General features: G+C 37.7%; 1 protein-coding gene across 1 annotated transcript in view; it reads right to left on the reverse strand.

The window, feature by feature from the left end:
• col6a4a (collagen, type VI, alpha 4a) overlaps positions 1 to 21,128 on the reverse strand; it is a 33,736-nt gene extending 12,608 nt beyond the window's left edge. Inside the window, exons 1-27 of the mRNA XM_073847762.1 lie at positions 21,104 to 21,128; positions 17,799 to 18,389; positions 17,077 to 17,634; positions 15,023 to 15,640; positions 13,153 to 13,710; positions 12,502 to 13,059; positions 8,498 to 9,070; positions 7,817 to 8,392; positions 7,303 to 7,652; positions 7,038 to 7,116; positions 5,700 to 5,845; positions 5,224 to 5,316; positions 5,085 to 5,138; positions 3,584 to 3,655; positions 3,473 to 3,499; positions 3,076 to 3,120; positions 2,499 to 2,552; positions 2,317 to 2,379; positions 1,879 to 1,944; positions 1,681 to 1,734; positions 1,548 to 1,583; positions 1,412 to 1,474; positions 1,127 to 1,189; positions 955 to 1,017; positions 486 to 548; positions 245 to 295; positions 52 to 87 (exon numbers count right to left, since the gene is read on the reverse strand). Coding sequence (XP_073703863.1) covers positions 52 to 87; positions 245 to 295; positions 486 to 548; positions 955 to 1,017; positions 1,127 to 1,189; positions 1,412 to 1,474; positions 1,548 to 1,583; positions 1,681 to 1,734; positions 1,879 to 1,944; positions 2,317 to 2,379; positions 2,499 to 2,552; positions 3,076 to 3,120; positions 3,473 to 3,499; positions 3,584 to 3,655; positions 5,085 to 5,138; positions 5,224 to 5,316; positions 5,700 to 5,845; positions 7,038 to 7,116; positions 7,303 to 7,652; positions 7,817 to 8,392; positions 8,498 to 9,070; positions 12,502 to 13,059; positions 13,153 to 13,710; positions 15,023 to 15,640; positions 17,077 to 17,634; positions 17,799 to 18,389; positions 21,104 to 21,128 — 5,535 coding nt within the window. The remainder of the gene's footprint in view (positions 1 to 51; positions 88 to 244; positions 296 to 485; positions 549 to 954; positions 1,018 to 1,126; positions 1,190 to 1,411; positions 1,475 to 1,547; positions 1,584 to 1,680; positions 1,735 to 1,878; positions 1,945 to 2,316; positions 2,380 to 2,498; positions 2,553 to 3,075; positions 3,121 to 3,472; positions 3,500 to 3,583; positions 3,656 to 5,084; positions 5,139 to 5,223; positions 5,317 to 5,699; positions 5,846 to 7,037; positions 7,117 to 7,302; positions 7,653 to 7,816; positions 8,393 to 8,497; positions 9,071 to 12,501; positions 13,060 to 13,152; positions 13,711 to 15,022; positions 15,641 to 17,076; positions 17,635 to 17,798; positions 18,390 to 21,103) is intronic.
• Positions 21,129 to 23,495: the final 2,367 nt, after the last annotated feature.

The raw sequence follows: 23,495 nt of genomic DNA on the forward strand, positions 1-23,495 counted from the left end.
TGTTCACTCAATTTTACAATTATACAGCCACATTATAATTACTGCACTCACCTGAAGTCCAGGATAACCTGGGAAACCAGAATCTCCCTTAGAAAAAAAAAGTAAACAAATAAATAAATATTTTTTGCATATATATTGAAAGACTATATATTGCTTTTAGTGAAATTATACCATACTGTATATTGTGGCATTGCACAAATTTGATATATGAGAACATATGATTGCAACATAATTCTATATAAACCTTCTGTCCTTTGGGTCCTGGGAATCCATAGCCATCTGCCCCATCTTTTCCCTATGATAATGAAAAATAGTATAATCAGTGGTTGCATCTGTGTCTAATGTCAAATAAAGACAATCAGACTAATTGTCATATTACTACATTTAAGAACAAAACAGCATTTCTGAATTTGCTAAATGATTATGGATAATGCCTGACATTGCAGTGTTTCGGTAGCTTATAAAAAAGGAAAGTAATAAGTAACCGGCAGTCCTCTGGGGCCTGGAGGTCCGAGAGCTCCCTTATCTCCAGGATCACCTGGCTGGCCCTGTAAGGCAAAAGCGAAATAAGCAGGTATTAAAAAAGCTTAAATGTGACCCTGGACTACAAAACCAGTCTTATGTAGCATGGGTATATTTGTAGCAATAGGTAAAAATACATTTTATGGGTCAAAATTATTTTTATTTTATGCTAAAGATATTACATAAAGAGATTTTGTTAATTTCCTATCATAAATATATTAAAGCTTAATTTTTGTTTAGTAACATGCATTGCTAAGAACTTCATTTGGACAAATTTAAAGGCGATTTTCTCAATATTTTGATTTTTTGAAACCCTCAGATTCCAGATTTTCAAATAGTTGTATCTCTGCCAAATATTTTCCTATTCTAACAAACCTTATGACTAGTCTTTTAGTCCAGGGTCATAAATGTAAAAAAAAAGAGGTCGCTTACCTTCTGTCCCCTGGATCCAGAGCTTCCTTTAGATCCTGGCCTTCCTGGAGATCCAGGAGCTCCCTGTATAAAAAGAAATCAACACAATATCAATGACTGGATGTGGTTTATTAGATATTAATGGCAACAATAACCAAATAAAATGGTCAATTCATTGTTTTTCAACATGCACCTGTGGTCCAGGTAGACCAATGTAACCTTTCTGCCCAACCGGACCAGATGGACCGATAGGACCCTGAACAGAGACAGAAAGAAAGATCATTCCAATTTGAGATTAAATGCATTTTGAATGGAGGTTATATATAGTTCACATTGCATAATTAATAGTAATCAAACACAATTGTCATCTTCATTGCCATCTTTTCTCACTGTTAACAAACTGGCAAACAAATCAGCTATATCTCCACTGATACTGACAGATTTAAAAAATAAAAAATAGGATCAATTTGTACATTACCAGTGGACCTGTGGCTCCAGGGAGTCCTGATAGTCCTGGTGTTCCTGGAGGCCCTCTGGGACCCTGAATTCACAAGCAAAAAGTCAGTTGGTGCAACTTTTGAAGTGGCTTACATATTATTTCTACAGTACTGTACCAGTTGACCCGCAGAGCCTCTTCTGCCATTAGAGCCCTGAAAATGAAGATAGAAATATTAAAACAGAAAAATAACTTTTAAGTTAATGTTCTACAATACTACAATTACATATCAAAGATTAGAAATAATTTACCGGTCTGCCATTTTCACCAATTTGACCTGGAAGACCATCTGGACCTGGTTCACCCTGTTAAGCACACAAAGAAAGAATGATAAGAAAATAAGAGATTGATTTTTGTTGTAAATCATTCTGACAGACAGACAGTCAGTCAGACAGACAGATAGTGGAATTGTTTAGAGTCAGTACTAAAATTAAATAATCTCGCCATACCTGTACGCCCGGGCCACCGACATCACCTTTAGGGCCGCGGGAGTTGTTGTCTATTCCTGGATTTCCCTAATTATAATTAGATGGATTAACAAGAGTCAAAACTCATCCAAAAACTACTGGAACACCTGCTTCATGATGCATCAGTTGCTTTCCCTACATCTTGTATTATTTCCCACCACTGCACCACAATTCATTATTTTGCTTTAAGACCCTAGAGACATTCTTTGCCAAATTTGGAAACAAGAAGCAATCTTAACCACAAACCATTCCTTTGGAACAGAGACAAATGAACTGAATGACTGAATTCAAACTACTTGAATCTGATTTGAACAATCTTTTGAAGTCAATAGAAACTATTCTAATGATAGTATGAATAGTGTTTTGTTACATTACAGGATAATCTATTAAGATTATTACGTGCAGTTAAAGTGTACTAACCGGATCTCCTCTTAGGCCTCGCTGTCCTGGGTTTCCAGGGTTTCCTCTGATACCTCTTGGACCCTGGGGTTTGAGCACAATGAGGATTATGCATATTAATAAATCAATGAAATTAAAGCACTTAAAGAGACACTGTGTCATAGCTGAAAAGTACAGAGAAGAATATATATGATGGATATTACTGGGCTGCCTGAATCTCCTCGTTCTCCTGGGCTTCCTGCTGCTCCTGTTAAACCCTGAAAGGACAAAACAGATGTGGAATTTGTTTGACAACAGAAATGGATGACTTTCATGTTGTAAAAATTCAAGCGAAACTAGATATGTCTAATTTTTTGACTTTTTGTGGTTGCCAGGTCATTACTATGCAATTGCTAGGTGTTTTTTGTACAGTGTTATACAGCCAAACCCAAAATTATTCAGAGAACAGATTTAATTTTTGAGATTTTATTACTAGTGGGTGCATATGCACTATAGGACACTATAGTTCATTCTATAAATGAGGATAGCAAAATAAAGTAAACTGTGGCATATTATACCTAAAAATTCTTCATACAGTGGACTACCAGAAAAATTGATCAAAATTTGGGACCAAAAATTTGATTTGAAACTTTGACCTGACCATGTTTTGTTACATATCTTTCTATCAAAGTTATCTGACATTATCAAGATGAATTTGTTCTAACACACTGTTTGAATAAATTTTGGTTTGACTGTATTTTTTTATTTATTTATTTTTATTTCACTGGATGTTTTTCTTACCTGTTCACCATTTACCCCATCTAAACCATCTTCTCCATCATCTCCCTATTAAAAAGAAGATGAAAAGATTCTCACGACATTAATAAGCTATCAGCGGTTACATTACATTCATTAACAAGCCAAATGCAAGCGAAAAAGAAAAGAGACAGGAAACCACTTTGAATGTAACTTCATAAAAACAACAACCACAGGCCACAACAAACCTTTCCAGATGGCAAGCAAAGACGCAAAGACAGTAATTTAAACACAGATGCCCGATAGAAACTGCTGTCTGGTAATAATTATGCAGACACTTGATGTATACAGCTGTCTTTAAGTTATCTCGCTCTCTCTCCACAGCTTTAATGTTCATGTGACCTTCAGATGTCAGTGTCCATATTGTTATGGATGTACTCACATTGTCACCTCTGTAGCCTCTGCCACCCTGAAGAGAAAAAACAAAACAATGAAAAGCTCTAAAAGTCACATTTAAAACTTAACATAAAAAACACATAGCACTGCATGTTACCTTTATGCCTCTTCTTCCAATGCATCCCTGATGTCCTCGAGTTCCATTTAAACCTGAAAGCCCTCTCTCACCCTGAAACAAACATGAATTTCACATAAAGAAAAGAATTTCCAATAAACGGCTCTGGGCATTTGTAAACCACGCCTCAAATACGAGAAAATGAACATGTGGTTCCCAGACCACGAATCATGACGAAGTCATAACGTGGTCTGGCGTTAGCCAGGCTAGGTACTAAAAGAGTTTTCAATGCATTTTTGGCCTCAATACAAAAAGATTTTTACACAAAAATGAATAGCACTTCAAAGCTGGAGGTTATAAGGTTTTTAATGATTTTTAAATATGTTTCTTATGCTCGCCAAGGCTACATTTATTTGATCAGAAATACAGTATAAATGGTAATATTGTACTCTAATATTATTAGTTTAAAATTGCTGTTTTTATTTTAATTTTTGTAATTTCAAATATAATTTATTTCTGCAATGGCAAAGCAACATTTTCATCATCAATTACTCCAGTCTTTAGTGTCACATAATCCTTCAGAAATCATTCTAATATGCTTATTTCTTATTATTATCAGTCAAACTGTTGTACCATTTCATATTTTGTGGATACCATGATTTAGGTCATAGAACTGCATTTATTTGAATATTTTTAACAATGTACAAGTCTCTGCTGCCACTATTTATAAAAATCTTATTGACTCCCAAAGTAAGCTTTTAATAGTAGTATGTGTTGAAATAGCACATTTTTATGAAATGATAACTACAGCGATAAATTTGTTATGTTTTTTCTTTTATTTTCTTAATTTGATAACATTATATTCTTCTGTAATGTTGTGTATTGTAAACACACTATCAAATGAAATGCAAAAATGGTATTTCTACCATGACTTTGGTAGCTAAAAATTTTTGAATGATGCCCCTAGTAACAAATAAATATGCTAAAATGTATTTGAAAATACATTTATTTAATTTCAAGTATACTAAAAATACATTTAAATATTTAAATACTTAATAAAAATACCCTGTGCATTTAATGTCTGCTAAATTGGAACAGCTAATTTTGTACTTAATGCACTTTAATTGTGCATAAGTAGTGCTGAAGTCCAACTAAAGATATACTTGAGTATATTTGATTGTACTAAAGTGAAACTATTGCAAGTATACTTCAGGTACACTTTAAATATCTTGCATTTAAAGACCGATACTATACAAAAATCATACAATCCTCATCAATAGTGACAATAAAACACATTGTAGGCTTAATATTAAGAAAACAGTACTCCAGATCAAGTTTGTTTATAATTTTTGTATCAGTATGTCTCAAGTTATATGTCATATGTGTTTAAGACAATTATTGTGTCAGGCAAGAGTAACAGTTTAAGATCATCACATTAAAATGTGTTTGACATTGACATTGAAACACCAGACACCACAAACATAATGAAGTCCAAGTGAAGTGTAAAGTAACTTGCTTTTCACGTGAAAATCAAACAACTTACAGGTCCTCCTTCTTCTCCAGGGAAACCAGGAAGTCCCCTCAGTCCAGATGACCCCTGATCAGCAGTAAAGTGACAAATTAAACACTCATCTTCATTTTCAAATTAAGTTCAGTAAATCTTGAGTCATAAATCTACTCACCTTAATCCCTGTAAGACCATAATTTCCACGTGCTCCCTCATGACCAGTGCATTTACACATCACATTACAGCACTCCCTTGAGGCAACTGTATCCTGCGAATTGCAAAAAATTGAGAGAGCGAGAAACACTTGGAGGAGGCCGTTTTATGTAATGAAGTGACTGCTGACACGTTGAACCAGGCACTTGACATCCTGACATCTTTCTTCAGCACTCTTATAAAACTCACAGCTGTTTCCCTTCCTCTTAGAGAGCCTCACTCCCACTCACAGGAAGATGTTTATTTACACGGCAGACGAAACACTGCTGTGATCGCTAAGGCAAACCATAAGGCAGCTAATGCACTTCAAATATACAATGTTCTTGAGTGGGACAAATAAGGCCTGACATTTCTCAATGCATCAAAATTAGAGCCATGATCTGATTCTCTCAAAGTCTCATCCTGTTGTCTTGATTTGGTCATTTTGAATGGACTTACAATCTGCTTCTGCATGACGCTGCCCACATTCTGCATGCTGACAGAGAGAAGCTGCTTGTAGTGCATCCCTCGCCCGAACTCCAGCCTCTGCAGGTCAGCAGTGTTTTTAAATCCTTCTAGCGCTACGGTCATCAGAGCTTTTACACCTGTGAACGTCACAAAGGGAGTCTTAGTAAACATAATTAGCCTATTCAACCTGCTTTGATTTGAAGCAGATGCATCTTTAACTGTAACCGCACAGCATGACGATGCTTTTGTTTAAAAGTTGTTTCTGTTGAAAGTACATTTTAATGAAATTCAGTTTAACAGTTGAAGTCGAAAGTTTGCATACACCTTGCAGAATCTGCAAAATGTTGATTATTTATCAAAATAAGAGGGACCATACAAAATCCATGTTATTTTGTATTTAGTACTGACCTGAAAAAGATACTTCACATAAAAGATGTTTACATTTAGTCTACAAGAGAAAATAATAGTTGAATTTATAAAAATTACCTTGTTCAAAAGTTTACATACTCTTGTTTCATAATACTATGTTGTGTTGTTGTGATAGTTGTTGTGATAGTTGTTTCCAACAATGACTGTATAATTTTGAGATCCATCTTTTCACACTGTTTCAAAAAGGAAAGAGGGGTGAAAACTTTTCGAATTTGAAGATCGGGGTAAATTTAACTTATTTTGTCTTCTGGGAAACATGTATCTTCTGTTGCTTCTTAAGGGCAGTATTAAATGAAAAAAATATGATATTTAAGCAAAATAAGAAAAATGTACACATCTTCATTCTGTTCAAAAGTTAACACCCCCAACTCTTAATGCATAATTTTTCCTTCTGAAGCATCAGTGAGCGTTTGAACCTTCTGTAATAGTTGCATATGAGTCCTTAATCTGTCTTCAGTGTGAAAAGATGGATCTCAAAACCATGCAGTCATCAATGGAAATGGTTCAAATTCACAAAAATGCTGAAAAACCAAAGAATTTGTGGGACCTGAAGAATTTTATGAAGAACAGCAGGCAGTTCAGGACAAACAAGGGACTTATAAACAGCTATCACTAAACAAAAAATAAAAACACAGCTGTGGATCATTGAGTTAACAACACATTATTAGGAATAAAGTGTATGTAAACTTTTGAATGGGGTCATTTTTATAAATTTAACTATTATTTTCTCTTGTGGACTATATATAAATGTATTTTATGTGAAATATCTTATTCAGGTCAGTGCTAAATAAAAAATAACATGCATTTTGTATGATCCCTCTTATTTTGCTAAAATAATTAACATTTTGCAGAATCTGCAAGGTATATGTAAACTTTTGACTTCAACTGTATTCACTGTACCACTTGTCCTGAGGCTGTTGACGGCAGGCAGAAGGTCCTCAACAGGTTCATCCAACCCGTCTGTAAAGATGATCAGCACCTAAAACAAGAAATCAAAGAAAAACTTCTCTGATGAAAAGACCAGCTTAGACCAACTTGAATACTTCTTTGTGGTTTGTGGTGGTCAGTGCTGGTTTGTTGCTGGTCCAACTGGTGGACCAGCTTAGCAAATCAGTCAGTCAAATGTACTTTTCAGATAGGCGGGTTTGGTAACTGTTATTCTCACCTTTACATGAGAATTTGAAGCTCTGAATTTTTGCTCGAAAGACTGAAGAAGCTGGGTGTTGAATTTCAGAGACTGTGAAGTCTGAAGTGCCATCACTTTCTTTATCACACCTTCATTGTACTCTTCAAAGGAAAAATCATCCAGCATCTTTCCATTAGCATCCACCAATCGGAAGCCTACATTGGTATTGAGGGTTGGGCTGCGTACACAGCATAGGTTGTGCACAACTGAAACATAGCGGATGATCTCAGGCAGGTAGGACTGGAGCTTTTTCTGGTCTCTAAAGATTGACCGAAAACTTGAACTGGTGCGTGAGTTATCAAATCCGATGCCAATGTCAATAGAACAACCTAAATAAAAAGAAACACAATATATAACTCTAATATAGGCCAATAACCAATATGGTACAAATATACGGTGGATTTCTAGTTTGGTGTTACTCTTAAAGGTATATTCTAGTTTATTTTCAAAGTGCTACAATTTAATATCACACATGGATTGCAGCTCTACTCACTTGGATCTACTAAGGGTTGAGGAGCACAAATAGCATAAAGAAATGTTGAAGTGGTCAGATTAAGGTAGTTGAAGTTTCGCACTTTGAATAGCCTATCTGGTGACCCAGCAATATAGCTGAGCTGTGGCATTGAGACGTCTCCGATTCCAATCACAAAAACCTGAATTTGCAGGCGTCGGAGATCATCGGCTGCTTCGTTTACGCTGTCTGATGAAACGCCATCAGTGATGAGTACAAGATTTTGTGGTATGCCGCTCTGTCTGCGACTCCCTTTGCTTTCCTCAAAGAATTCTGTGACGCTACGCAGAGCTTTTCCAATTTTTGTCCCTTCTTTAATTTGTGTGATTCTTTCAATTGCTGATTTCACCCCGACCGCATCATTATACTCATTTAAGTAGAACTCCTTTTGATATACACTGCTGAACTGGGCTATACCAATTCTGAAAAGTTCTGGAGAAATACGGAGCTGGTCCACAACATTTAGCAAGAAAGCAATCATGGTTCTCCATGAGTCTTCTTTGATGCTTTCAGATCCATCAATCAGAAACACCAGGTCGGCTACCTCTTTCTGGCATTCTGCAAGACAGAACAATCAAACTGAGCCAAGCCAGTGGTAATTATGTTAATAAATCTAGGATCTGAAATCAAGAAGTTCTTAAAGTCTGAAGCAAAAGCTTTTACCTGGTTTGGTTGTATTGCAAAGCACACTAGAAATGTTCTTCTGCAGTGTTTGAAGACCTGCATAATTATCAACGTGGAAGATTTTGTTTTTGTTCTTAGTAATGATCTCCAGCTCGCTTTCTTGAGCTCTAGACACTCCAATTCCATACACTTTTATTTGTTTGGCTGCATACTCATCAGCCCGTGCACGTAAGTTATCTCGGTCTCTAGCATCACCATCTGTAATTAGAAACAGCATTTGTGGGATGCCCCGTTTCTGGCGCCCACCATTCTCTTCACTGAAGTAACTGAGTGAGTATCCAAGAGCCTTAGCCGTGTTGTCGTTTCCAGTTGGGGGCTTCAAGGTATTTATGGATTCAACTACCTGGCGCTTATTGTTGTACTGGTTTAAAGTGAATTGAATCGGAGTGCCTGAGTAGACAATAACGCCGATTCGAATCAAGTTGTCCCCAATCTGTGTGCTGTTTACCACAGAAATCAAAAAGTTTTTAATGTTTTCAAAGTCTTGCAAGCGAATCCGTCTGGTGCACTGCACTAGGAAGATCACATCAGCCAGTTGCGTGCCTGGACAACCTACAAGTAAAATGAGAAAAAGTTTCATTAATATTCCATTAAAAAAAGCATGTACTAGCTTAAACCAGCATAAATAACCAGGCTGGAGTAAATTTTTGCCTGGTCACTGATGCTTCAGCCTATGGTTGAAAACGTCTTGAAATTGAAGATCAGGGTAAATTTAACTCTTTTTGTCTTCTGGGAACATGTAAGTATCTTCTGTAGCGTCTGAAGTGCAGCACTAAATAAAAAATAAGAAAAATGTACACATCTTCATTCTGTTCAAAAGTTTACACCCCCGGCTTTGCATTGTGTTTCCTTCTGAAGCATCAGTGAGTGTTTGAAGCTTCTGTAATAGTTGCATATGAGTCCCTCAGTTGTCCTCAGTGTAAAAAGATGGATCTCAAAATCATACAGTCATTGTTGGAAAGGGTTCAAATACACAAAAATGATGAAAAACCAAAGAATTTGTGGGACCTGAACGATTTTTCTTAAAAACAGTGGACAGTTCAGGACAGACAAGTGACTCACGAACAACTATCACTAAACAAAACAAAAAACCACAGCTGTGGATCATTCAGGTAAGAACAACACAGTATTAAGAATCAAGTGTTAATAAATTTAAGAAATATTTACTCTTCTGGACTATATGGAAACATCTTTTAGGTAAAATATCTTATTTAGGTCAGTACAAAAGCAAAAATAACATGCATTTTGAATGATCCCTCTTATTTTGGTGAAATAATTACCATTTTGCAGATTCTGCATTCAACTGTATATCACGATATAGTTATTTTTGCTTTAAATAAGGCCTCTGATATCATAAAAATTCATAATTCTTATCACCAGTGTTAATATCACAAAAAAAACTAATACTAGCCTCAATAAAAAAACTAAAGCTCACTGAAGATAAGTAAACAGTCAGTGATTAAATAACAATAACTACAGTAGAACAAATAAATAAGAAATGCTACACACATTGTATAGAGTAATCAAATGTATTAAAATATTGCATGTTGTTTACTCTGTAAATTAAATATATATTTCTTCTTATTAAATTTACAAAAGTGATTTAGTCAAGAGCAGTAAGACATTTTTCTCTCTTTGTTGTTCGATTAACATGAATGACAGACAGCATGTCACGTTACAGCCAAGGGGGTCTGGGTCCAGATGCAGGTAAGTATTTTATTAACAGAAAATAAACAAAACAAAAGGCCAACACGGCACAAATGAAACAAACTGAAACACTAAATAAACTAAACAGGGAACATGATCTTGAGCCAGGAATTCAGGAACGCAGAGTGAACAGACAAAACAGGAGACATAAGACAATGCAGACCTGAAAACGGAATGAAGTGTGAGTGTTCTTATACAGAGTCCAGATTGTGAACAGCTGTGTGTGAATCAGTGGTAATGACAAAACAGACGTGATGAATCAGAGTGCAGTGCAAACAGCGACCTCAGGTGGCTGAGGGAAAACCCACAGCCCCGATCATGACAGTACCCCCTCTCTAGGGAACGGCTACCAGACGTTCCCAAAACAAAATTTCTGGAGGGAGGAGGAACGGTGGAAGGTGCATAAGGGGGAGGGATGGCGGGCCAGGCCCGTGCAGCGGAGGGACGTGAGCGGACACCGCCGCCAGAGGAACGTGAGCTGGCCTCGCTGCCAGTGGAACGTGAGCTGGCCTCGCCGCCAGAGGAACTTCAGCGGTCACCGCCGCGTCCGGAGCAGAGAGAGCGGTCACCGCCGCGTCCGGAGCAGAGAGAGCGGTCACCGCCGCGTCCGGAGCAGAGAGAGCGGTCACCGCCGCGTCAGGAGCAGAGAGAGCGGTCACCGGCGCGTCCGTAGCAGAGAGCGCGGTCACCGCCGCGTCCGGAACAGATAGCGCGGTCACCGCCGCGTCCGGAACAGATAGCGCGGTCACCGCCGCGTCCGGCGCAGAGAGAGCGGTCGACGCCGCGTCCGGCGCAGAGAGAGCGGTCACCGCCGCGTCCGGCGCAGAGAGAGCGGTCACCGCCGCGTCCGGAGCAGAGAGAGCGGTCACCGCCGCGTCCGGAGCAGAGAGAGCGGTCACCGCCGCGTCCGGAGCAGAGAGAGCGGTCACCGCCGCGTCCGGAGCAGAGAGAGCGGTCACCGCCGCGTCCGGAACAGAGAGAGCGGTCACCGCCGCGTCCGGAACAGAGAGAGCGGTCAACGCCGCGTCCGGCACAGAGAGAGCGGTCACCGCCGCGTCCGGAGCAGAGAGAGCGGTCACCGCCGCGTCCGGAACAGAGAGAGCGGTCAACGCCGCGTCCGGCACAGAGAGAGCGGTCAACGCCGCGTCCGGCACAGAGAGAGCGGTCACCGCCGCGTCCGGCACAGAGAGAGCGGTCGCCCTCTCCCGAAAAAACGCCTCCGCCCTGGCCCTATAGTAGGGGCGCTTCCGCTCCGCCTCAGCGTTAATGGCCTCCATCGCCGCCAAACAGGCGTAGATGGTCTCAAAGCGGGTGGCCGACGCTGCCTCCGCCTCCTCAGAAAAAAAATTACTCCCCGCTGGACCCATCAGTGAGGTCTGCATTCTGTCACGTTACAGCCAAGGGGGTCTGGGTCCAGATGCAGGTAAGTATTTTATTAACAGAAAATAAACAAAACAAAAGGCCAACACGGCACAAATGAAACAAACTGAAACACTAAATAAACTAAACAGGGAACATGATCTTGAGCCAGGAATTCAGGAACGCAGAGTGAACAGACAAAACAGGAGACATAAGACAATGCAGACCTGAAAACGGAATGAAGTGTGAGTGTTCTTATACAGAGTCCAGATTGTGAACAGCTGTGTGTGAATCAGTGGTAATGACAAAACAGACGTGATGAATCAGAGTGCAGTGCAAACAGCGACCTCAGGTGGCTGAGGGAAAACCCACAGCCCCGATCATGACACAGCAGGTATATTAGACTGCTGTCACTTTAAGAGGTACTCGGATCCAATATACTGTTACAAGTGTTTTCTTTCTCAGCAGTTTGCTTTCACTCAAGACCTAAATTACTGTATTTACATACTTGCAAAGACAGGCATTTTGATCCTTACAAGTGTGTGCATTTACCCTTTCAAGACCTATAAAGCTGCAAAAATAAGACAATTAACTTGTAACCGTGAAAGAGACAACAGTCAAAAATCTCTACCGTTTAGTCATGTGTACCGGTATATTGTCCACCCCTATTCTTAATGTGTATATACGTCTTTATTTTTGATAAATTAAAATTTACCAGATATCTGATGAATTTCTCAAAATTACAAATCAGTAAATTCAAATTTCTGTCAGTCCAATTCAAATTACAATTCAACTAATGAAATGAAAGAGAGAAATTTTGCCAAACCCCTAAATAAACAACATCCAAACCACAAAGTGGATCTTTTCAACAGACATGCATGGCAAACAGGAACATTTTAAGAATGTTTATGATTCACCTGTATCAGCGCTGCAGAGCTTGAATTGTAGGTTTTTGTCAATGGACAGAAGTGCATCAAAATCCCTCTCCAAGTACACTTTATCCCGAGTTCCACTGATCTCCCAGAGCTGTGTGGTGTTAACACTGCCCACACCTATTGAGAAGATGGTCACACCCTTGTCTCTGATGGCCTTGGCGGGTACAGCGACAGCATCATGAGCTTCCCCATCTGTGATAACTACGAGAAACTGTGGAACATCAGGCCGACCGCCTTTGGATTTGTCAAAATACTTTGAAATGAATGAGAGCGCTTTTCCTGTGTATGTGTCTCCAGTTAGTTGAGAAATGTCATTGATTGCTTCCTCCACTTCATTTTGGCTGTAGAACCTATTCAGCGGAAACTGCTCCCTTGGATTATTGCTGAACTGGACCACCCCAATATGGACACTATCTTCTCCAATGATGGTACCATTTACAACTTTGGTAATAAACTTCTTCATTGATATAAAGTCTAGGCTATAAATGCTAGAAGATCCGTCAATCAAAAACATGATATCTGCCACTTGGTTCTTGCAGGCTAAAGAAAGTAAAAAAAATCTGTAAATATGTAACATATTTAAAATAAAAATTTTACCAAAAAAAAATGCAACCAATTATTGATTAGCCTTACCCTCTTGTGAGCAGATATCTGTGATAATTTCGCTTTTGAGGGCATTCAGACCATCATAGCTGCTCACATAGAACTGCTTGGTTGCGTCAGCCGTCATCTTCAAGAGCTCATTCTCGTTGGCATTCCTTACTCCAATAGCATAGACTGAAACACCTTGAATCCTCAGTTCCTCCGCTGGATCGCTCACCTCAACTTGTGAGTCCTTATCAGTAATGACAATGAGAATCTCCTGCACCGTAACGGGACGGGATGCTCTGGCCTGATTAAAAAGATTGGCCACATAACTTAGTGCTTTGCCTGTTTCTGTGCCTCCATAGGGCTGAATGATTTTGTTCACAGCTGCTTCTAAAGAGACTCTATTTTTGTGCTCCGTCAGGCTAAACTGTAGAGTCGGAACACGGTCGACTTTCACAACTCCCACACGAACTCGATTGGGACCAACGTTGAATAATTGCAGGAAGCCTAGAATAAATTTCTTCACATCTTCGAAGTCAGTACGAGTGCTGACGGAGTTGTCCAACAGGAAATAAATATCAGCTTCCTCTGTGTTTACACATCCTAAAAGTGAGGATTAAATTAACAAGTAAACGTTACAAGAAATTATAATCAGAAACCGGAAGATATTTTAACGTACTAAATTAAAGCATAACATATTCAGCACAAGCTCTTTAAAGGATTAGTTCACTTCCAGAACATAAATTTGTAGATACTTTACTCACCCCTTTGTCATCCAAGACGTTTATGTCTTTCTTTCTTTAGTCGTAAAGAAATTATGACCCTTGAGGAAAACATTTTCAGAATGTCTCCATATAGTGGACTTCAATGGGGCCCACAAGTTTGAACTTCCAAAATGCAGTTTAAATGCATCTTCAGATGGCTCTAAAAGAGCTGAGGAAGAAGGGTCTTATTTAGCGAAACGATCGGTCACTTTCAAAACAAATTGACAATTTACATACTTTTTTAAACAGTTAGGGTATGTTGGAAAATTCTTTTCTTCTTCAAATTCAAAATCATCCTATATCTCTGTTTTTTCTTTGTTCTTTGAGTTCATGCAGACATAGACAAGACGAGTGTTTGAGGTTAAAAATATATAAATTTTCAGTTTGTTTGGAAAATGACCAATCTTCTTGCTAGATAAGACCCTTCTTCCTCGACTGGGATCGTTTAAAGCCCTTTGAAGCTGCATTTAAACTGCATTTTGGAGGTTCAAACTTGGGGGCACCATTAAACTCCATTATATGGAGAGAAATCCTGAAATGTTTTCCTCAAGAAACATAATTTCTTATTGACTGAAGAAAGAGAGGTTGAGTAAATTATCTGGAATTTTTCTGGAATTGAAGTAAAGGGATAGTTCACCAAAAAATTACCAAAAAATTAAAATTCTGTCATTAATTACTCACCTTCAGGCCGTTCCAAACCCGCAAGACCTTCATACATCTTCAGAACACAAATTAAGATATTTTTGATCAAATCTGAGGGCTTTCTGAACCTCCGTAAACAGCAATGCAACTACCACATTCAAGGCCCAGAAAAGTAGTAAGGACATTATTGAAATAGTCCATATGACATCTGTGGTTCAATTGTAATGTTATGGAGCTATGAGAATAAATTTTGTGTGCAAAGAAAACAAAAATAATGACTTTATTCAACTATTTCTTCTCTTTCATGTCTCAGTCTCGTGAGTACCATGATGCATGCGTGAGATGAATGTTCTACGCCATAACGCCAGTTCCTGCTCTCTTTATGAGGGTGAGTAATTAATGACAGAATTTTCATTTCTGGGTGAACTATCCCTTTAAGTTAAGTGTATTATTTTTATTTAGTATGTCATTCCTCAACAGCGTAGAAAGTGATGTTTGTTGTTTGTTACCTTGTTTTAGGTTGAATCTATTGTTCTTGTCAAAACCTCTATCGACCACAACCTTACAAAGGCTCTTTCTGAGGCTTTTCTCCAGCGACGTAAGCATCTGAAAACTGTCCACATTGAACACAAACTCCCTGTCAGGGTAAGATCCTATTCTTTTGAGCTCCTCCACACTAGCATTCTTCACCCCGAGGGCATATACGGTGACCCCTAAGCGCCTCAGTTCAGCAGCTGGGGCAGTGACATCATCTTCAGACTTGCCATCAGTGATGACAACAGCAATCTGCTTCACACCGAGAGCTTTCCTGCTGCCCCTTGTCTTAGTAAAGAGATAGTTCTTGGCAAACTTCAGGGCCTCACCAGTTGAGGTTCCCCCGCCTCTGTATGGTATGATTTTAATATAGTTCAGAATATCATTCTTATTAACGAAAGTGTCCAAGTAGAATTCAGCACTGGGTCTGTCATTGTAAAGAACCATTCCCACCCGCACACTGTCAGAGTTCACCTCGAGGCCACTAATTGTGCGGTGGAGGAAACGTTTCATTAGCTCAAAGTTGCTTCTGGTGATGCTACCCGATTCATCCACAATGAACACAATATCTGCCACTTGGGCTGATTTGCAATCTGTTCAAAGACAATAAGAACACATTATTTTAGGTTAACAGGAGGAAAACACTGTGGTAAAATGTAACAGTAACAGAAAAAAAATAGATATTTTCACAAAATTATACATAACATTAAAATTATATTTGTATATTAGAGTTTATACAACAGCTCTTTCTGGTCCTTGAATCTGATTGGCTAATAAGAGTGCAATTAGAGTCCAACAGAACTCCAACAAGCGTTTTTGTGAAAATGTACTTGTTTATAGTTCAAACATGCAGTTAATAAAGATAACATCCATTTGAAAATTTTAATCAATGTTTTCGGAGAGGGCGAGTTCCAAGAGGTCAGCGGCTGTGAAATTTGCTTCTGAAATTTGCTGCTGGCTCTGATGTCTCTATAGTGGTTCAACATGAGATATAATTCGTTTTGGGTAAAAATATAATGGGCACTCTTTGGTCTCATTAATCTATTATTTGTTCCAGAGCAAATAGTTTTGGTAAAATTTCATCATGTGTATGTACCTTCAATGGTGTCTATCAGAGCATTGCCTGTATACTTTTGACTTAATTGTTCAGCAACTTTTATGATGGCTGTTGTTGTTGTCTATTAAATATTATTATTCAATAAATACTATTGAATATAAGTATAATAGTAGTATTTAATAAAAGCATTTAGTGTTGAGAATCAGTGTGTGTTCGTGATTTTAGCTACATTGTCCCGCCATTAGATGAGTCAGCAGTAAAGACTTTTGTATTGAAAAATGATTGCTGTTAAAAATAGAAATTATTTCTTGGTTTCAACAACAGCTTGACACAGCCAACAAATGCACTGAGCAGCACTGTAATCAGAAATCACCCTTAACAGATGAAAGGATATTAATGTTACGACAAAGATAACGTTTTCCTTAGCGAACATTCAAACTAATGTATTATTGTGAATATGAGATTGAGCTGAAGAATGAATGCTGTATCAAATGCAGGTAATCTACTCTACTACACATAATACAATGAACTTTTACTGCAGTAATACAATAAGCTTTTAATGAATTCTGAAGAGGTGTTTTCGTATTAGTAATGGAGGCTTGGGCTCAGCTGTTAAACTGTCAAACTGAGATTCAAATCTGTGGCGGAAGGAGGTAGTTTTGCACAAAAGAGAGTTTTTAAGACACTCCGTTGTTGTTTCTTATGTATTTACACACTCATGCCGTTGAACTGTTATATAAACACTTTATCTCACAGCGAGTGTTTATATAAATGCCATAAGCAGAGTGATACAAACAGTAAAAATGGTTAGAGTTCCAATATCACTAGAATATCACACTCGTCTCAGCCAATCAGATTTGAGGACTAGAAAGAACTGTTGTCTAAACTTACTTAGTGCACCTTAAACAACATATAATTGATAATATGCTGTTATGTCTGTATTGTTTGTAGTTCAAATAAAGGCAAACTAACCTCCTGTAACATTGAAAATGTCTTTTTCCTGAACTCTTTTCGAGATCTCTGCAGCAACATCATCAATGATATTCTGTTCAACTTGAAAAGTGCGTAGCGTAGGAGACAGATAGCGTAAATTTGCTTCCAATCTGATATCAATAATGGTTACATCTTCATTCTTCATTGTTCGTATGGCCCTCAGAGTGGAGTCGAAAGAGTTCCCTGCTCTCAGCACCAACAGATACTGCTTGTAGCCTTTAGCAATTCTGCTGCCAGATGCTGTGTTGAGAAAGTGAGTACGAACATAATCTATGGCTAGCCCTAATTTTCGCTCTCCGTTGGGCCTGGGCTCGAACCGATTTATGAACTCTCTGGCTTTTGCTGTTACTTTGTAGTCATTGAACAGGAACTCCTTGACGACATTTTCACCAAACTGAGCCAGTGCGATCTTATGAGATCCATCACCCACTTTGAGCTGCACAGCCAGTTGGTTGAGAAGATCCCTTATCTGCTGCGTTTCCCCCTGGGCAGAACTATCCACCAGGATAAATACATCAACAAACTTTGGAGCAATGGCTGAAATAGACACAAAATGAAAACTTGACATTATTTTATATATTTGCACATATAAATACATGAATATTCACAAAACAGCACAAACTTCTTGCGCTTGACTACTTGTGATTGGATTGTATGCAGGCTTGTTGACTTATAAACAAAGCTTTTAAAACTTAATTTACCTTTCCCCTGATCCCTCATCAAGATACACACTGTCTCCTTCATGGTGGTTGTCAGTCCTTGCAGTGCTTGGTAATTGTCAATATTAACCACAAAACGTTCAGGTGGGCTGTTGGCGATAGCCTTTAACTCCGTCATATTGGTTGGACCAACGCCAATGGCAAAGATGATAATACCCTTCTGCCGCAGCTCTCCAGCAGGTCCCTTTATATCATCGGCTGAGTCCCCGTCTGTGACCACCACAACAATTTGAGGCACTTTTTCATTGATACGGCTTCCACCCACACTTGTGAAATAGCTGTCCTTAAGAAACTTCATGGCTTTTCCCATGTACGTGCCTCCTGTTCGGTATGGAAGGTTATCGATTTTCTTAAACAGATCCACTTTGTTTGCATAGTCCCCTAACAGAAACTCTTTGTGGGGATCGGTGCTGAACTGAGCAAGGCCAACTTGTACTTTTTTCGTGTCAATATCCAAACCATCCACGAAACTGCGCATGAACGTCTTAACCTCCCGGAAGTCTCGAGTACCGATGCTGCTAGAACTATCCACAAGGAATACAATGTCATAGGGTGGTTTTTCATCCAGGCAGCCTATCAATGAGAGTATAATAGACAACACGTAAGAATGAAGACATATAAACATATACACAAATGCTGTTCAAAATTTGGAGGCTGGAAGGATTTTTTAATGTTAAGTCTCTTATGTCATCAAGTCAGTTACTTGAAGCATTTATTTGATCAAAAATACACTAAAAACAGTAAAAATGTGAAATATTATTTAAACTTTAAAATAGCTGCTTTCTATTTTAATATGTACAGTTGAGGTCAAAAGTTTGCATAAACATTGCAAAATCTGCAAAATGTTAATTATTTTACAATGGGGAATGCATGTTATTTTTCATTTAGTAATGACGTGAATAAAAATTTTCACATAAAATACGTTTACATATAGTACACAAGAGAAAATAATAGTTGAATTCATAAAAATGACCCCGTTCAAAAGTTTACATACACTTGATTTTTAAAGCTGTGTTGTTACCTGAATGATCCACAGCTGTGTTTTTTTGTTTAGTGATAGTTGTTCATGAGTCCCTTGTTTGTCCTGAACAGTTGAACTGTCCGCTGTTCTTTAGAAAAATCCTTCAGGTCCCACAAATTCTTTTTTCAGCTTTTTTGTGTATTTGAACCCTTTCCAACAATGACTGTATGATTTTGAGATCCATCTTTTCACACTGAGGACAACTGAGGGAGTCATATGCAACTATTACAGAAGGTTTAATAGCTCACTGATGCTCCAAAAGGAAAAAAAAATATTTTGGCATTAAGAGCCAGGGGTGTAAACTTTTGAACAGGATGAAGATGTGTACATTTTTCTTATTTTTCATATGTACATATATTCATTATGTCTTTTCTTTTCATTTACTACTGCCCTTCAGAAGCTAGAGAAGATACTTGTTTCCCAGAAAACAAAATAAGTTACATTTACACTGATCTTCAAATTTAAAAGGTTTTCACCCCCTCTTAATGCATCAGTGAGCGTTTGAACCTTCTGTAATAGTTGCATGAGTCCCTCAGTGTGAAAAGATGAATCAGGTAACCACACAGTATTAAGAATCAAGTGTATGTAAACTTTTAAACAGGTTCATTTTTATAAATTCAACTATTATTTTCTTTTGTGGACTATATGTAAATGTATTTTATGTGAAATACCTTATTAAGGTCAGTACTAAATAAAAAAGTAACATGCATTTTGTACGATTCCTCTTATTTTTATAAAATAATTAACATTTTGCAGATTCTGTAAGGTGTATGTAAACTTCTGACCTCAACTGTATTTTTAAAATGTAATTTATTCCTGTGATGCAAAGCTGAATTTTCAGCATCATTACTTCAGTCTTCAGTCACATTATCCTTGCTGAATAAAACTTTGATCAAAAAATTACAACACAAACTATTACATGAACACAATTAATTAATTAAAAATAGTTGGTCAAATCACTAAATACACATAACATTCAGCATCAATAACATTTAAATGATTTTCTGTGGGCGTTTGACCATGTTTAAATAAAAGTACATATACTATTCAATAAATTATTCATAGTCAGAAAATTGGTCATGGCAAGGATTTGTCTAAAAAATGTGTTTACCTGTTTGCTGTGCAGTGCTTACAAGGAAACATGATATGATGATTAAACCAGAATGAAATGCCCGTGCCTTCCCCATTGTCTGAATGCGTCCCGAAGACCTTAACAAAAGAAAAAAAAAAGAAAAAACAGAAATCATTTACATTTGCAATGCACACAATTTTAATACATTTAGTATCACCTAATACTAAACCTAACTTGACCCCTAAGCATGCATTTGAAGTCAAATAAATACAACAGACATATAATTATTTCATAAAATACATATTTTAAAACAAGGAACAATACAATTAATAATAAATAATGATTATACTTATTATTATGAATTAAGACAAAAAATGAATCACAAAACCACAATTTCTAACTAAACAAATCCCACAAACATTGATGTTCAAATAAAAATGTCTAAAAATATGGCAATTATGTAAATGTGCTTAAATGAATCAGCCCATCTGTTTGTCTGCTATACCCAAATGAACTAAAAACATAACAATGTCCTGGTAAATGATCTACTGCAGTGACACAAACAAAAGTGTTTATTTTTTCCTGTTAAGAAATGTTTGTGTTGGAATGACAACATAGAGCATGTTTCACTCACAGACCAGCTGTGAAATTTAAGGTCAATTGAGGGCCTGTCTGAACCCTCAAGCTCTCACAGCCCAAGAGCTGAACTCTTTTATGTGGTGAGAAAAAAGGAATACCAATCTGTTCCTGGCATGAAAAACACAACCTCTCAAAGACAGGACCCAACCACCACATAAATAAATGCTAGACTTCCCATAGTCCCATGTAATGTTTTCAGTTGCTAAGATATTGTCTTGTGAAGAAAAATACATGCAAAATGATGTAAATGTTTAGATCAAATCTATTCTTTTTGTGAAGACATCCAAATTGATCATTTGCTAACAGGATGCAAACATTGCCCCATGTCTGCCATCAGTCAAATAACACATATTTCTGCCTTTAAAGGAATACCCAAAAATGAAAATTTGCTGAAAATGTATCCACCCTCAGATGAGTTAATTTCTTCATCGTAACAGATTTGGAGAAATTTAGCATCACTTGCTCACCAATGGATCCTCTGAAGTGAATGGGTGCCGTCAGAATGAGAGTTCATACAGCTGATAAAAACATCACAATAATCCACAAGTAACCCACCAGACTCCAGTTTATCAATGAACATCTTGTAAAGTTAAAAGCTGCATGTTTGTAAGAAACAAATCCATATTTAGATGTTTTTAACTTTGAACTGTTGTTAAGATATAAATCCTTTATCCATAATATTGCTTTATCCAGTGAAAATGTCTGAATCAGGAGAGAAATATGCACAAATCAAACTCCTTTTCCAAAATGGTTCTAAGCAAATATGTCAATGAATTTGGACGTGAGAGGACAACAGAGGATGGAATGAATGGAGGAATGAAGAAAAAACATTCTGATGGCACCCATTCACAACAGAGGATCCATTGGTGAGCCATTAATGCTAAATTTCTCCAAATCCGTTCCAATGAAGAAACAAACCCATGTCCATCTTTGTTGATTTTTATCTGGTTTTTACTTTGGGTGAAATATTTCTTTATCTCACACCATTGCTTAACTATATTAGGCTGGTCGGCACGGGAGAGAGAAAAAAGTCATAAATCAAAAAAAAATGTGTTGTTAATTTTCATGAATCAAATTCAGTCACATTCTACTTTCCCTTCCATGAGGCAACGGACACATCTGTGTCTGTCTGCTTCTCTAATGTTTTTGAGAGATAAACATCATGCATAGAGGGTTACACATGTGCCCGTCGTCCCAAAGTAGGAGCTCAACGGAAATCACATCTAATCTGTATTCTGCTCCTCTGCTCTCATGCTTAATAAAATGTCTTCTATAATAAAATCACACATGAGAGACACATGGAGCCTATATCTGTTTCAGGCAATCTAACAGAACAACTTGCTCTATTACAAAATTCTTTCTAACACAGCTCTTTCATTAAGATGCTAATCGACTCCAGGCCAAATACAACCATTGACAGGCTTTTATGTCTTGTGTTTCACATTACTATTACTTCCTATACAAGGAGTAGGAAAACTTAGGCACATGGAGTATAAACAGCAAAGAATGATTAATATTATATGTACTTTTTTTTACTTTGTTGTTAGTTTCAGCTGAAGTTATTTGCATGTGCATCTCAAACAACTTCCTTCAGTAATCTTTCAGCGTCGCACAGCCTGTTTAATTCATTTATGAGCTGCACAGTTGAGCCGGATGGTGCAGTTGCTTTGATGTGGTCTCTGCTGTTCTTGAAAGACTCTCTCAGTATAAAGCATTTCCAACAGATTAACGTTTTTAATAAAAAAAATATATATATATATCTTTCAACAGACTTTTTCAGAAATCATAATATGCTGATTTTCTGCTCAAGAAATATTTAATATTATCAATGTTGAAGACAGTTTTGCTTAGGGCTGTCACAATTCCAATTTGAGCACTGCAACGATTCCTCGACTCTATTCGAGTATTCGATTTAAAAAAATCCTCAACTGCATTTTGTACAATACCAGAAGTGGCGCATTCCACCTATTTATTTGGCGCATTAAACCTATTAAAAAATCATAATAAAGCATAATGCTAATAAGAACTCATATTAATTTAATATGTGCGCTTTAATAATTTACATGCGTGTGAGTTACATATGTGCATCTCAGACGGCTCCATTCTAAACAGTCGGTTAAAGTCCCCATGAAATGAAAATTAAAGTTTTTAGTATTTAGGGCTTTTAGTATGACATTGTTAGCCTTAAAGTTATCTATAAGCTAGGGTGTTCCAAAACAATGACAAAATTAGCGTTTACAAGATATGAGCATTCAAAACTTCTGGTGCATTCACACCAAATGCGAATGTAATTATTTGCGTGACTCGATTACATACAAAGTCAATGCAAAGACGTGAATAGAGGCGAATTTGCGCCGGGTGACCCGAATGATGCGAAATGCGTGACAATATTTGCCTCAATCACGCGATATTTGCCTCAATCGCGTCTTCTGCGCAAGTTCAAAAATTTCAACTGGAGCAGAAAATTTGCATTACTAGTTCTCACGCAAGCCAATTGAATCAGAAAATGGAAGAGAGCATATTATAGCCTGAAATTTATGATATAGGTATCTGGAGTATAGACAGAATTAAATTCAGTTGTAGTGGTAGTCGTATTTTATTAGCATGGCTACAGAGATGCTGCAATCAATAAATAATAATAATAATGTCAGTGTATATACTGTAAAATTAGGCATATCTGGAAGGTGCTGTAAATCCAGACAAGTCGGCGTTTGGCTTTCCAGCATATTTAGGACTTCCACAACAGGTTCAAAGCAGCGCTCGTATTTATCTCCGCCATGGTTGATCGTGTCTTCTTGTTATTCACACGAGTGACGGGAAAAACATCCTGTGAGTAAAAGCGAGTGACGTGATGCGCATACTTGTTTCGCTTTTGGTGTGAACATACCATTACAGTCTCTCACTTCCGCCAAATATGAATCAATGAATTTGATGACATCACGCTGCA

This window comes from Garra rufa, chromosome 9 (genome assembly GCF_049309525.1).
Source record: "Garra rufa chromosome 9, GarRuf1.0, whole genome shotgun sequence".
NCBI classification, from domain to species: Eukaryota; Metazoa; Chordata; class Actinopteri; order Cypriniformes; family Cyprinidae; genus Garra; species Garra rufa.